We start from the raw sequence: 15,572 nt of genomic DNA, 5'->3' as shown, positions 1-15,572 counted from the left end.
CTTAAAAAATACTAAAAGCAAGACAATATAGAGAAGATGCCATGCAGACACTAAGAGATCATAGATACCGGGCCAGGATACTGTACCCAACAAAACTCTTAATTATTATAGATGGAGAAATAAAGATTTTTCCATGACAAATACAAATTTAAACAATATTTTTCTACAAATACAGTCCTACAGAGGATACAAGAAGGAACATAAGGAGAGAAACTACACCCATGAAAATACAAGAACTTAATCACCTTACAACAAACCCAAAATAAGAGAATTACAAACACATAATACCACCTCCAACAACAAAAATAACAGGAACTAACAACCATTGGTCTTTAATATTCTGAAATATCAATGGACTCAGTTCCCTAGTGAAAGAATGCAGGCTAACAGAATGAATACACAAACAGGATCCAACATTATCCTGCAGATAAGAAGCATCTCAGCAGCAAAGACAGAAGCTACCTTAGAGTAAAGGGCTAGTAAAAAGTTATCAAATCAAGCCATAACAAAAAAACAACCTGGAGTCACCATTATAATATCAAATGAAAGAGACTGTCATCCAAAAGAAATCAAAAGAGATGGAGAAGGTCACTTCATACTTATCAAAGGAAAAATCCACAAAGATGAAGTCTCAGTTCTGAACAACTATGCCCCAAATGCAAGGACATCCACATTCATAAAACAAACTATACTAAAGCTCAAAATATACATTCAACCCCGCACAATAATAGTAGATGACTTCTAGCAGTCTACTTAAGCAATGGACAGGTCATTGAAACAAAACCTAAACAGAGATACAACTAATCTAACAAAAGTTATGAACCAAATGGATTTAGCACACATCTATAGAACATTTCATTCCAAAACAAAAGAAGATACCTTCTTCTCATCACCTCAAGGAACCTTTTCAAAAACTGACCATATAACCAGACACAAAACAAGCTTCAACAGACATAAGAAGATTAAAATAACCCTATAAATTACATCAGATCACCATCAAAGAAGGCTAGATTTCAATAACAACAAAACCAACATAAAACTCACATATTTGTGGAAACTGAACAACTATGAACTATTGATAACTTGGTCATGAAAGGAGTAAAGAAAGAAATCAAAGATTTTATAGAATTCAATGAAAATGAAGACACAACATACTCAAACTTATGGGACACAATGCAAGCAGCCTTATGAGGAAAATTCATAGCACTAAGTGATTTCATAAAGAAATTGGAGATATCCCATGCAAGCAACTTAACAGTACACCTGAAAGCTCTAAACCATAAAGAATCAAACACACCCAAGTGAAGTAAAGGACAGAAAGTAGGCAAACTGGAGGCTGAAATCAACCAGTAAGAAACAAGGAGAATGATACAAAACGTCAACAAAAGCAAGAACTGGTACTTTGAGAAAAGCAACATGATAGATAAAGCCTTAACAAAACTAAAAGACACAGAGACAGTATCTAGATTAACAAAAATAGAACTGAAAAGGGAGACATAACAACACAAACTGAAGAAATTCAAAAATCATCTTAATCTAATATACTCAACAAAAATGGAAAATCTAGATGAAATTGATAATTTTCTAGACAGGTACCATGTACCAAAGTTAAATAAAGAGCAGGCAAACTATCTAAATAATCCTATAACTCCTAAGGAATTAGAAATAGTCATTAAAAACCTCATAAACCAAAAAACAAAGCCCAGGGCCAGATGGTTTTAGTGAAGAATTCTACCAGAACTTCAAAGAAGAGCTAATACCAACACTCTTCAAACTGTTCCCCAAAATAGAAACAGAAGGAACACTACCTAACTGATTCCATGAAGCCACACAAAAACCTAATAATAAAAGAAAACTTCAGACAAATTTGTCTTATAAATATAAATCAACAGAAATACTCAATAAAATACTCACAAACTGAATCCAAGAACACATTAAAACCATTGTTCACCATGATCAAGTAGGCTTCATCCCAGAAAAGCAGGAATGGTTCAAATAAGAAAATCCAACATACTACACTATATAAACAAACTCAAATGCAAAAATCACACAATCATTTCATTAGATGCTGAAAAGGGCTTTGAAAAATACAATACCTTTCATATTAAAAGCCTTAGTCATATCAGGGATTCATGGCACATACCTAAACATAATAAAAGCAGTACCCAGCAAAACATCAACCAACGTAAAATTAAATGGATAAAAACTTGAAGCAATCTTACTAAAATTAGACAAGACAAGGTTTTCCATTCTCTCCCTATCTATATATTCAATATAACACTTGAACTACTAGCTAGGGAATTTAGACAACAAAAGGAGATAAAAGGGGCATAAATTGGAAAGGAAGAAGTCAAGGTATCAACCACTATTTGAGGATTATATTGTAAGATTCTGACAAGCCTTAGCTACCAGAGACCCCCGAGTGAACCAGAGATCAAGGAAAAAGCAAGAGGAGTTTATTGTTCCAGTGTGCTGGGATCATTCTGCATTCAAAGGAGAGGCGATGACCACAGGCAGCCCATTTGGCCAATTTTTATACAGTTTTCTGGGGTAGAATAGAGAAATAGCCATTAGGCACAACATGATTGGCAGAACTGTGTGACTTTTAAACTGATTGGTCCATAGGGAATGAGGTAGGTACCAAGGGCTTCCCTTATCTGTGGGGGATCCAATGGTTAGTTCACCCTGAGGAATGTGTCTATGTGCTCTGGGCTTCCCTTATCTTCAGGTGGTCAATGATAAGTCCCTCCTGTGGTCTTCCTGAGGAATATAATCAACCTCTCCCTTCTGAAGGGAAGGGATGCCTATATGCTCCAATGACTGCTCCCTTCTAGGAAAGGAGGGTCCAGATGGAATTTTCCAAATGCCTTGAACTGTGATAGTATATGATAGTATATATAAGTGACCTCAAAATGATAGTATATGTAGTGACCCCAGAAATTTTACCAGAGAATTACTATAGCTGAAAAACAAGTTAAGAAAAGTGGCTAAAATTAGCTCAAACAAATCAGTAGACTTCCTTTATACAAATGATAAACAGGCTGAGAAAAAAATTAGGGCAGCAAGTCAGTTCACAGGAGCCACAAATAATATAAAATATCATGGTGTAGTTCTTACCAAATAAGTGAAAGATCTGTATGACAAGAACTTCACATCTCTGAACAAAGAAATAGAAGATCTCAGGAGATGGAAAGATCTCACATGCTCATGGCTTAGGATTAGCATAATATAAGTAATCATTGTACAAAAAGCAGTCAACAGATTCAATTCAATTCCTATCAAAATACTGACACAATTATTCACAGATGTGGAAATAACAATTCACGACTTCATATAGAAAAACAAAAAAACAAGGATAGCCAAAACAATAAAAGAACATCTAGAAGAATCACTATCCCTGACCTCAATCAGTACTACAGTGTAATACTGATAAAAACAAACAAACAAACAAACAACACCTAGTATTGGTACACTGACAGACAGGTAGATCAAGGGAATAAAATTGAAGACCCAGAAACAAACCCACATATCTAAGGACACATAGTCTTTGACAAAGAATCCAAAACCACAATTGGAAAAAAGAAAGTATCTTCAACAAATGGTGCTGGTCTAACTGTCAGTCTACTTGTACGAGAAAGCAAATTGATCCCTATTTATCATCTTGTAAAAGGCTCAAGTCCAAGTGGATCAAGGACTAAACATAAAACCAGGTAGACTGAAACTAACAGAAGAGAAAGTGGGAAATAGCTTCAAAAGCACAGAGGAATATTTCCTGAAAAGAACATCAATTGCTCAGTTTCTAAGACCCAAAATTTACAAATGGGACCTCATGAAACTGAAAATTTCTGTACCACAAAGGAAAATGTCAACAGGATAAAATGGCAACCTACAGATTGGGAAAAGTTCTTTATTAATGTTACATCCATTATAAATATCCAAAATATCCAAATATCCAAAATATAAACACCCAAAGAAGTTAGACTCCACAAAAACCAAATAACCCAATTTAAAAAATGGGGTACAGAGCTAAACAAAGAATTCTCAAGAGAGAAATCTTGAATGGCCAAGAAGCACTTAAAGAAATGCTCAGAGTCCTTAGTCATCAGCAAAATGCAAATCAAAATGACCCTGAGATTCCACCTTTTACTAATCAGAATGGCTAAGGTCAAAAACTCAGGTGACAGCACATGTTGGCAAGGATGTGGGAAAAGTAGAACATTTCTCCATTGCTGGTGGGGTTGCAAATGGATACTATCACTCTGGAAATCAATCTGGAGGTCTGTCAAACAATTGGAAATAGTTCTCTCTGAAGACCCACCTATATATACATGCTCCACTTTGTTCAAATACCCAGAAGCTGAAAACAATCAAGATGTCCCTCAACCGAAGAATGGATACAGAAAATGTGGTTCATTTACACAGTGGAAATTTAGCTGTTGAGAACATAGATATTTTGGGTCCCTTACCTTCAGTTCCCCCACTCCTACACACACACACACACACACACACACACACACACACACACATACACACACAGACACTGCTACACATCTGCTTTCAAATTCCCAACTCTGTATTTCACCCCCATCTCCTTCTTTATCTGAACCAGACCTCCTTTTTCCCTCCCCCTCCTTTCTCCCTCCCAGATCCCTCCCCCAAAGCTCCCAGGAACTATACCACCAACTAAAGAGAGTACATGGGGGTGGGTGGGCATGGCTCCAGCTGGATATGTAGCAGAGGATTGCCTTATCTGGCATCATTGGGAGGGGAGTCCCTTTGTCCTGGGAAGGCTTGATGCCTCAGTATAGGGGAATGCCAGGGAGGGAAGGTGGTAATGGGTAGGTCTGTGGATCAGCATCCTCATAGAAGCAGGGGGAGGGGGGGAAACATAGAAGGTTTGTGGAAAGAAAACAGGGAAGATGGATAACATTTAAAATGTAAATAAATAAATAAGTAACCAATTTAAAAAAGACTGAGGACATCATGAGTTTTTCAGGCAATGGATAGAACTAGAAAATATCATCCTGAGTGAGCTAATCCAAATCCAAAAATTAGATGCATGCTCTTTACTCACTGATAATTAGATATTAGCCAAACATTACAGAATACCCAAGGTACAACTCTAGGACGCTGAGTGGTTTAACAAGAAGGAAGACTAAAGTAAGGATGCTTCAATCCCACTTACTAGGGAGAACAAAATAACCATGGGAGGCAGAGGGAAAGAGGTACCTAAGTGGGAGAAGGGAGGATGAGAAGAAAAAAAGGGGCAGGAACAGGTATGGAGGGAGAGAGGAGAGAAGTCCAGAAGGCCAAGAGAATGAATGGAAATATGGAGCTGCAAGGAGTGAGGGTAAATAAAGCCCTCTAGAAAATCCTAGAGACCTGGGATGTGGGAGGCTCCTAGGACTTGATGGGGATGACCTTAGCAATAACAGGTCTTTTTTTAACAGCAAGGCAGGTGTACTCTTACTAAAGAGAACAAAGCTTTTTTCTTTCAGAATTGGGTTAAATTCATTTAGCAATAAAGGGGTAGAAGCTTTTTCTTTCTGTATTGTAGCTCATTTTTCATCAAAAAAAGAATGAGTTCTTTCTGCACTGGCACCTGTGTGTGTGTGTGTGTGTGTGTGTGTGTGTGTGTGTGTGTGACAGAGAGAGAGAGAGAGAGAGAGAGAATGTAATAATGAAATAAGCAGGTAGCAGGGCCAACTGGAATGCATGGAAATGCATGGATACGTGTGGGTGAATTCATATATGAATGTATATGAGTTTATACTTATTTGCTTGTGTAAAAGTTTTTACTTCTGTAAGTGACTTTCTTCTCCCAGTTCAATAAAAGTTTATTGCTTCAAACCTCCCTCCAGTCTAACAAGGGAAAAGTGAGGCTACAGGGAAAGAGGAACAAACCCTAGTGATTGATCCTTTACTTAATCCCCTGCTGCACTAAGATGAGTTGCTAAATGCCAGAGACTCTGCTATTTCTGGCCTAAGTGGAATTGAGACAGGTGGGCCAACTAGCACTGCAAAGTAACTTAGAATCAGGCAGGTAAACATTTTAATATTAAAAGGCAATCCTAATTTGTGGCAAGGCCATGTCTTGCCCCAACAGACTCTCTTTTTCCTTGGCTATTATCAAGAGAAAACCGGAATTCTGAATCTGGCCTCAGGCAACCCCCCCACAGAGACATCTAATAGCCTTCTTCTTCTTTTTGAATTATTTTATTTATTTACATTTCAAATGTTGTCCTCCTTCCTAGTCTCCCCTCTACGACCCCCATCCCCTCCCCCTTGCCTCGAAGAGGGTGCTCTCCCACCCACCCACTCTTTTCTCACCCTAGCATCCCCCTTCACTAGGGTAGCAACCCTCTACAGGACTAAGCACCTCCCCTCTCATGGATGCCAGATAAGGCAGTCCTCTGTTACATATATAGTTAGAACCATGGACCCACTCATGAATACTCTTTGGTTGACGGTTTAATCCCTGGGAGCTCTGAGTAGTCAGGTTAATTGATATTGTTGTTTTTCTTATGGGGTTGCAATCTCCTTCAGCTTATTCAGTCCTTCCCTAACTATTCCACTGGGGTCCCAGGCTCAGTCGAGTAGTTGTCTGTGAGGATCTGCATCTGTATTTGTCAAGTGCTGCAGAGCCTCTCAGAGGACAGCTATATATGATCGTATCTGCAAACATTTCTTAGTATCAGCAATAGTGTTAGAATTTGGTGTATGCAGATGGGATGGGTCCCAAGGTTGGGTGGTCTCTGGATGGCCTTTCCTTCAGCCTCTACTCCGTTTTTTCTCCCTGCATTTCCTTTAGATAGGAACAGTTCTTGGTTAAAGAATTTGAGATGGGTGTCTGGCCCCATCCCTTAAGTGACAGAGAGAGGCATGTCTATTTTTTTGGAGGTGGTCTCTCTAGGTTGTATCTCCACGCTGTTGGATAGTTTGGCTAATGTCATCCCCATTGGGTCCTGGGAGCCTCTCCTCTGGGACTTTCTAGTGGTTCTCCCACCACCATCCCTCATCCCTCACTGCTACATATTTTTATTCATTCTTCTGGCCCTCTGGAGTTCTCTCCAGTATCTTCCCATACTTGAACCTGCCTCCCTTTTTTGCTTCCACTTCCCCTCTCCCACACAGATTCCTCCCTCTGTCTGTCTGTGATTATGGTGATTACTTTGTTTCCCCCTTCTAAGTGAAATTGAAGCATCCACACTTTGGCCTTCCTTCTTATGCACAGCAGCCTTATTTATAGCCGGAAGCTGGAAACAACCCAGATGTTTCTCAACAGCAGAATGGATACAGAAAATGTTGTGTATTTACACAATGGAATACCATTAATAATGATAAGGTCATTTTGTAGTCAATTAAATGGAACTAGAAAATATCATCCTGAGTGAGGTAACACAGACCCAAAAGGACATATATGATATGTACTCACTGATAAGTGGATATTAGACCAAAATATCTGAATACCCAAGATGCAACTAACAGACCATGTAATAGCCCTCTTCCTTGAGATGAGATAAGTGAAAAAGTGGATATTTTATAAATTTAACCAAAAGACCTGGGTTCTATTCATAGCTGAGTGTCTTATGAAGTGTATACCTTTTGGATCTATGCCAGAATTAATCTGACCTATTGAGTTAATGCAATCAATGAATCTTGAGTTCGAAACATATTTGCAAAGTGGGCTTATTTATAAAATGGATAATAAGCAAACTGGCCCCTAAAGAGAACTTTTTTTAAGTAGTTGTAGTTTTCTCATCTTATAATACACAGTTATTTATCCTTGCTCTGTCCAAACAAATTTAGCTCCCACCATACACCACACACACACACACACACACACACACACACACACACACATATGCACATTAATATGACAGACATTTTAACTTGACAAATGTTTATTGGAAACTACCTGAATGATTTAGGTAGTTTAACAGTTAAAATCATATGATTCTGACTTGAAAAACATTAATAAATAAATTGACAAAGTAAACAAATAATCGTTTATTCTTGCTCTAGCACTTAATTAATGTAATACCTGCCAAGATTCTTTGTTTGGTCTCGTTTAGGATGGTTGACTACACAATGTATGGAATAGGATACCCTTTGCAGTCATTCAGGGCTATGCAGATAACTCAAAGTCTTCAATATGTCCCTAAGTTCTAGGCATTTGAGCAAATAACAGTCCTCATATAACTTCTGTGGTTGGAACAGTGCCCTGCTAGAAGGATTGCCTAACTTCAAATGATGGATATTCCTACTGCCAAAGTACAGACAAATAGGCCACTGTGAAAATGCAGTTTAAGACAGGAAAGACCTACCAGAGCCTAGTTCTTTATGCATTAATCACATCCCATTTGATCTGCCTAATTCTGCTTTCCCCCTGATAATACAACCCAATAACTATTCTGAAAACAACATCTCTTTGTCTCCAAGACAATATAAGAAGCCAAAATTAGTACATGTGAGAAAGAGATCTCAAATATACATGTAATAATATAAATACAAGTGTAATGCACACACACCTATTAAAGCAAATTGAGGAACTGCAGTTACCTATATAAACTGAAACTAGAAAACAGGATAAATAATTTCCAACACCTCCTCAAGTGCCCACATAGACATATATACGACACTAGAAAATAAAGATGAATGTTATCTCAAATCATCAATGTTACCCCAGTGAAGCCTACAAGCAAGTATGTTGTAAAAAATTTAAAAATACAATACAATCAACATAGGATGAAAATATATACACTGGCCTCAAAGCACACAATTCTGTAAGATTTTCTTCACTGCTTTCTTAACATCTTTATTTTTTAAACTATAGATGAGAGGGTTAAGCATTGGAATCACTACCGTATAAAATACAGAGACAATTTTGTCTTGCTCCATAGAGTAGCTAGAGGTAGGACGCAAGTACATGAAAAGAATTGTTCCAAAGAAGATGGTGACGGCCATGAGGTGGGAGGCACAGGTGGAGAAGGCTTTGTGTCTTCCCTCTGCAGAAGGCATCCTCAGTATAGCAATGAGGATGCACAGGTAGGAGATGAAAACAATCAGAACACAGCTGATGACATTGAAACTGGAGAAGGCCATGATCACAATGCCATTAATGCGAGTGTCAGAGCAAGAGAGTTTGAGCAGGGGTGGGGTATCACAGTAGAAATGATTGATCTTATTAGAGTCACAAAAGGACAGTCTGAAAGTCATCCCTGTGTGAATGGCTGCATTGCCAAAGCCTGCTAGGAATGAGGTGGACACCAACATGAAACAAATTCTCCCAGACATGAGAACTGGATATAGCAGGGGATTCCAGATGGCCGCATAGCGGTCATAGGCCATCATGGCTAGCAGGAAGCATTCAGTTCCCAAGAAGGAGCCAAAGAAGAAGAATTGAGCAGCACACCCATTGAAAGAAATGCCTTTATCCTCAGCCATGAGGTTCACTAGCATCTTAGGGGTGACAGAAGAGGAATAAGAGGCATCAACAAAGGAAAGGCTGCTGAGAAAGAAGTACATAGGTGTGTGCAGACTGCGGTCAATCCTAATCAGGGCCATCATGCCCAAATTGCCCACCAGTGTCATCATGTAGATGATCAAAAACAATGCAAAGAGAACACCTTGCAGGTCTGGATTGTCTGAGAGTCCCAAAAGGATAAATTCTGTCACTTCTGTATCATTTTTATCTTGGACTACTTTTATGATTCTGACCATCTGTGCTGCAACACAAGAATTGTTAGAACATGAATTAATTTCTATGAATGCAGAATACTGTTGATATAAATACTAACAAAAGTAATGGCAAAAACACAAATACATAGATTTTTGATACACACAAATTCTTACAGAATAGTTAAATATTAAGATCAGAGTCAAAAGTATTGCTCAGACATAACTGTCTATATTATTAATGATTAACAGAACTATAAATATTTATGTCTTGTACATACAACTGAAGAAACACAACTCATGTTATCTAACTAGCTGACTTCTTCTCAGTTTACAGAAAGTAACTTAAAATAATAAAAGTTAACAAAGTGAGTCATAAGTGACAAGGAGCTCCTGAGGTACTTACATTTTATGGTCAATAAAAGAATTGAGGTTATCCTCATGCAGACATGATATTTAAATCAACGAACCATCAGGAAAGTTCAGTAATAGACTCTAATGATTACAGAACTAAACTATAGGATGTGTAAACATTTATGATTAAAAAAATAGTAAGCAGTCAATGAAGTTCAAATGTATTACTCAAAGTCACAAGATCACAAAAGAACTATAATAAATCAGTTTAACTATGGATAACACTTATGTATTAGATCACTCAAACTTGCAGAAAAGATTTCCAGCCAGGCGGTGGTGGCGCACGCCTTAAATCCCAGCACTTGGGAGGCAGAGGCAGGTGGATTTCTGAGTTCGAGGCCAGCCTGGTCTACAGAGTGAGTTCCAGGACAGCCAGGGCCACACAGAGAAACCCTGTCTCGAAAAACCAAAAAAAAAAAAAAAATTTCCAATAATTTTACTATAATAAAAGACAAACTTATTAGACAGTTACATGAATATAATCATTATTTTAAAATGTAACATATTACCCCTTGAAGAAACACAGTTTTGATATTTACCTTACCATTTAAAAGAAATTTAGTTAATAGTACTAACAACATGACAGGACCAGAACACGTAGCATGTAGGAGAGTCTTGTGATAATAGTGAGTTAAAACGAATAGATTAATATCATAAAATATGACTTGAAGTCATGTTAACACCTACAACATAAAGTGAAGTAAAATGTAAGAGAAAATAGAAAAGACAAAGGAAACTCAAAAGATATGCAGCCCTATCCTCCCAGCAAAAACTTAGGCAGCACTGCCATGCAAAAGGACTCTTCATGATTACCCCAGAACACAATTTTCATAATCTCATATTTACTGATAGATTAAATTGACATAACCTGTTTAGAAAATTACAATTTAATATGTCAATCTTCCCACTTATTACTCACCAGTAAACGTTACTTGGCACTTTCTAAAATGAAATCACAGGGCCAACATTACCCACTACCTTACTCTCAGTGATGATAAAGATGCAAATCAATGTAGGCATCTGGTTAGAAGAGCATAAAAGATTTGATTTTGTCTCACAGAAACATCCATACATACAGATTGATGTTGAAACCTAGCTTCCATTGAAACTATTAAAACTATTGAAACTAACTTCTGTTAGTATATATCAGTGACTCACTGGCACAGACAAACTTTGAGAATAGCATCTTCATGGTCTGGAGAGATTGCTCAGTGGTTAACATTACTGGTTGTTCATATAGAAGACAAAGGTTTGATTACCAGTGTTCACACAGTATGTAGCTTGTAACTACATATAGTTCCAGTTCCTGGCAATCCAATGCTCCATGGATATTGTATATATATATGATACATAGCCATACTTGCAGACAAAACACTTGTGAACATAAAATAAAGACATTTAAAAACAATTTTGTCTCTTGAAAGTATAGATAAATCTCTTTTGTTAGATTTCCAAATATAATTCTCATGGAAGCAGAAGTCTAATAAAAATAGTGAAAATAAAATTCCTCAGTAGTGCTAACGATGATGAGTAGAAAGAAATTTTTCATTAAAAATAAAAAAGCAAGTCTTGTACTATGCCGAGTATGCTTTTATGTCTATTCTTGATAAGCCCTGTGTTAAATATTTTAGTTATATTATTTCATTAAATACCTAGAGGATAAGCAGAGAACAAATCTAAGGTACAAATTAATAATTTTATGAGTCACATAGCTATATCAATGGAACATAAATTTATACTCAAATTGAAATCTCATTTAGCCGATATTTGAGATCATTTACAATAACATCATGAATGTTGAAGTGGACACTAATGCCCAGAGGATTAGTAGCTCAATTTTATGGGCTCTGTTCAAACTTCTGAATTGGCTTAGTTACAGTGAAAACATCAAAAGTCATCTGGGGATGCAGCTCAGTGGTAGAACACTGACTGAAACATGAGTGAGGTCTGAGTCAACCCTAATTGCTGCCCCAAAAGTTCATGCTGTCTCCCAAGGAAATATGACTTTATATACTTATTAAAACATATGATCTGTTTGTATCTTTATTTGTGAATCATGCTTTTCTGTCTTTTTTTTCTTATGTAACCCCTCTCTGTGTTTAAATTGGGACTCAAGACACTCCTATATAGCTGCTGCATGGCTGGGATTACAAGGGTGAGCCCCCAAGCCTCACATTCCTCCTTCATTCTAACAAAGATATGTTTTGTTTCTTCACAATATGCTTCCTGTCTTTCAGTGAGATTGCAGTCAAACCCAAAGTCCTGTCAATACTGAACAGGACTTTCTATGTCGATGTCTATCTGAAAAAAAAACTGTAAGGTATGCTAACATTCTTCTTGAATTTAAAATGGTAAGAAGGATTATATAGGAGAAGTTGGAGGAAAGAAGGAAAAGAGAAAATTTGTAATTTTATTACAATCTCAAAATAAAATAAAGAAAAAACTGAATTTTTAAAAAGGACATAGAATCATATTACTTGCTGTTTATATGTATTCTCACAGATACAATTATCTGAGCAATAAAAATTGGTGACAAGTTAATTTAACATATATTCTTCACCTCTCCGTACTTTTGGAATTTTGAATGAGTTAGTAATGTGGAAAATTAATAGCAAGATGGTTTTTGCTTCAGATCAGAATATTCAAAACATTCCTCTTACCTTATCTATCTACTTGACCTCTTTTGATCCTGCTGTTTCTAGTCTATGCCTAAATTCACAAGTAGGCACAGTTTCAGTAGGAGGACACGTCCTGACCTTCTTGAAGGAGTTGTTGATCTTCTTGACTTAACAAACAAAAGAAATTTAGACTTTTTCTTCACATTTCCTTAAAGGTGAAAACTCCAACTTGTTATATTGCAATGAAGTACCTTTCAAAAGAGACCATTAGTCACCACGGTCTAGCTGTGGGCCACAGTTGCCTAAAACTTCAGAACACATTGCACAGTATTCACACTCATTTTAAATAGGATGTGGTTCTCATTCCATGATCTCTGGGAATTGATTCTCTCATGTGGCATCCATATAATATATGTATTTCCTCTCTGACGATAAGAAAACATTAAGTCTCCTTTGTATTTCTTTGCTTCTCCCTTGAGATCCAAACCCGATTGGTGAAAAATTTTTGAGTACTATAATTTTAAGCACTATTTTACATCATTTCTCTATGGTCTCCAAAAGCAGGAACTGTGCCTCTTGGAAACTTTGAGTCCAGGACACAACAGGTTAGACTTATCTCTAGTGCCCCTTTCTACAAGAAAGCTATGTACACACAAGAAGTTAGGCCATTGGATGATGCTTAGGGGTGAAATGGAGGAGGCACTGGGCAATTGAAACCCCACAGGTTGTTTGGGAAGATGAAACCTCAGTTCTGCAAATCAGTAATTGTGTGGCCTTGAATGTTTCCTAGGTCTTTCTTAGCTATATCGTTTCTAATGACTTTAGAGACAAAAGTAATGAATGTGAATTGCATTCAGTACAGAGAAATTAAACGAATGTGAATTGCATTCAGTGCAGAGAAATAATCAGCACATAAGATTACACATGCACAGTTATAGAAGAGGAATAAGGTCGTGATAGAATGGGGGAACAAAACAGGTATTGAAGGAGAAATTAAGGAGTGAAAAAGATGTAAATACACTATCCAAAAAAATAAAATTAAAAAAACAACATTCCCTCATTCTTATACCCATTTTATAAACATATCATAAATATTTGTAAACATAATTATTAAAATTCAGAGTGATATGAGGTTTCCTACTAAGACCCTGAAGTTGTATTGTATAAATCTGAAATCTGACCTGATCACTTCAGTAGATGACCATAGCCTGGGCTATATAGAGAAATCCTGCCTTGATTTATTGTTTTAAGGTCCTGTATCACTCATAGATGATACTAGAACTATGCATATTCAATGTGCAGTTTTGGATGAAGTTAGACATTTCAGTCATATTTCACAAAAATGTAATTAATGGATTCACACACCTCTGAAAGTTTTATCTTTTCTTTCCTATTTATACATGACACCTTTTCTTTAATATATTTATCTCATTCTGTAAGAAATGGCATTTTAATGTATTTTCAAGACTAATGAGAAAGCTTTTCCATTTGTCCTCTAAATCATACCACACAGGAGTCTTTAGCCTAGACAAAAAGCCTGAACCTTCATGGCATGGCTATGCACATATTTAATATCAGTATTGTGGAGTGAGAAGTAAGCAGGTCTCTGAATTCAGAGATAGCCTGGTTTACAAAGGGAATTCCATTCCATCCAGGGCTGCTTAGTGAGATCCTGTATCAAAAAAGGGAAATCAAATGAAATGAAGTAACATTCAGTGTTTACAACAGATCATTATTACAGTACATTATTGTCAAATAAGCCTGTACATGTTTTTATTATTAATCTCAAAGGAAAAAGAAAGTAAAATTCCTTAGGGGAGGGCACTATCTCTGAGTCTCTAGTGAATGTAGAAAATCATTTCATGATGTTTCTTTTGGAAAACAATGCCTGCCTGACTCTGAGAATTAAATACCCGCTGCACACAGGCACAACAGCAGGATGAACAAGCGGCTCTGAAACAAATGCCAGGAAGATTCACAGCCTTTCAATTAGTCAAAGAATAGTCATTCAACAAGACTGTCCATCTAAGAAGAAGAAAGCTTCAGGCTGCTACTAACATGTCGAAAACAGGTTAGCTTTCTACTGGGGCAAGACTGGGAAGAGATGTAATCTGCTAAGCAAAGATTAACTTTGGCCAGTGCTGCTGTGAGTACTAGCTCTTATGGTCACCAGGTCCTTATACCACATTCCAACAACAAGACATGGGCCTGATTTGAACTGCTAGCTGTTATTAGAAATTAGAATCTAGAAAATGATAGAACTGAAGGTCTTCTCCACCACATCCAACTCACACTAAAAGAACAGTTCACAGAACAGAAACAATTACTGCAAATGCTGCAACAGTATCTCCAGACACTTAATACATGTTCTTTCACCAAAACTTTGTTGTCAGATGAAGCATATAAATCTGAAATGTGCTTGGCTACCACAAACTTCAACAGTAAGTTTCTAAACTATGCTGAAATAGTTCTGTTTGTGGCTGAAATGTGATCAATAAAAGTATTGATCACATAGGCTACTGTTTTTTCATAGGGATTGAATATTTATTATTTGAGACTAAAAGAAAAAATATATATGTGCATGTATATATACATATGAATATATGTACTTGAACATATATATATGAACATAAATAAATATACACACATATATATGCTCATTTTGTTTGCCTTAGTAAAGCTGAGTCTGAATATTACAGCCTACTTTCTACTCATTTTAAGACTTAACTAACTTGCCTTAGAATTAAAATATTCTTCCTTTAACAGTAAAGACAGCAGGTGATGTGTCACCACTATGAGACAAACATTAAATACCTTTTGACAATTATGGACATGAACTTATATTAAGAATTAATCCTAGTA

The 15,572-nt window shown here is 36.8% G+C and overlaps 1 protein-coding gene across 1 annotated transcript; it reads right to left on the bottom strand.

Moving 5' to 3' along the window:
• Positions 1-8,736: 8,736 nt before the first annotated feature.
• LOC114631049 (olfactory receptor 1020) lies at positions 8,737-9,748 on the bottom strand. The gene has a single exon (XM_028779354.1). It carries the CDS (start codon positions 9,721-9,723, stop codon positions 8,770-8,772), a length of 954 nt encoding a protein of 317 aa, XP_028635187.1. The 5' UTR covers positions 9,724-9,748; the 3' UTR covers positions 8,737-8,769.
• Between the last annotated feature and the right edge of the window lie 5,824 nt (positions 9,749-15,572).

The sequence above is a fragment of the Grammomys surdaster genome, unplaced genomic scaffold (assembly GCF_004785775.1).
Source record: "Grammomys surdaster isolate TR1022 unplaced genomic scaffold, NIH_TR_1.0 350, whole genome shotgun sequence".
NCBI classification, from domain to species: domain Eukaryota; kingdom Metazoa; phylum Chordata; class Mammalia; order Rodentia; family Muridae; genus Grammomys; species Grammomys surdaster.
The sequence above is the reverse complement of the archived record's forward strand: the minus strand, read 5'-3'. Positions and strand labels throughout refer to the sequence as shown.

Bases quoted from the DNA above. Each gene is read 5' to 3' on its own strand.
- LOC114631049 (XM_028779354.1), bottom strand. From the start codon at position 9,723: ATGGTCAGAATCATAAAAGTAGTCCAAGATAAAAATGATACAGAAGTG.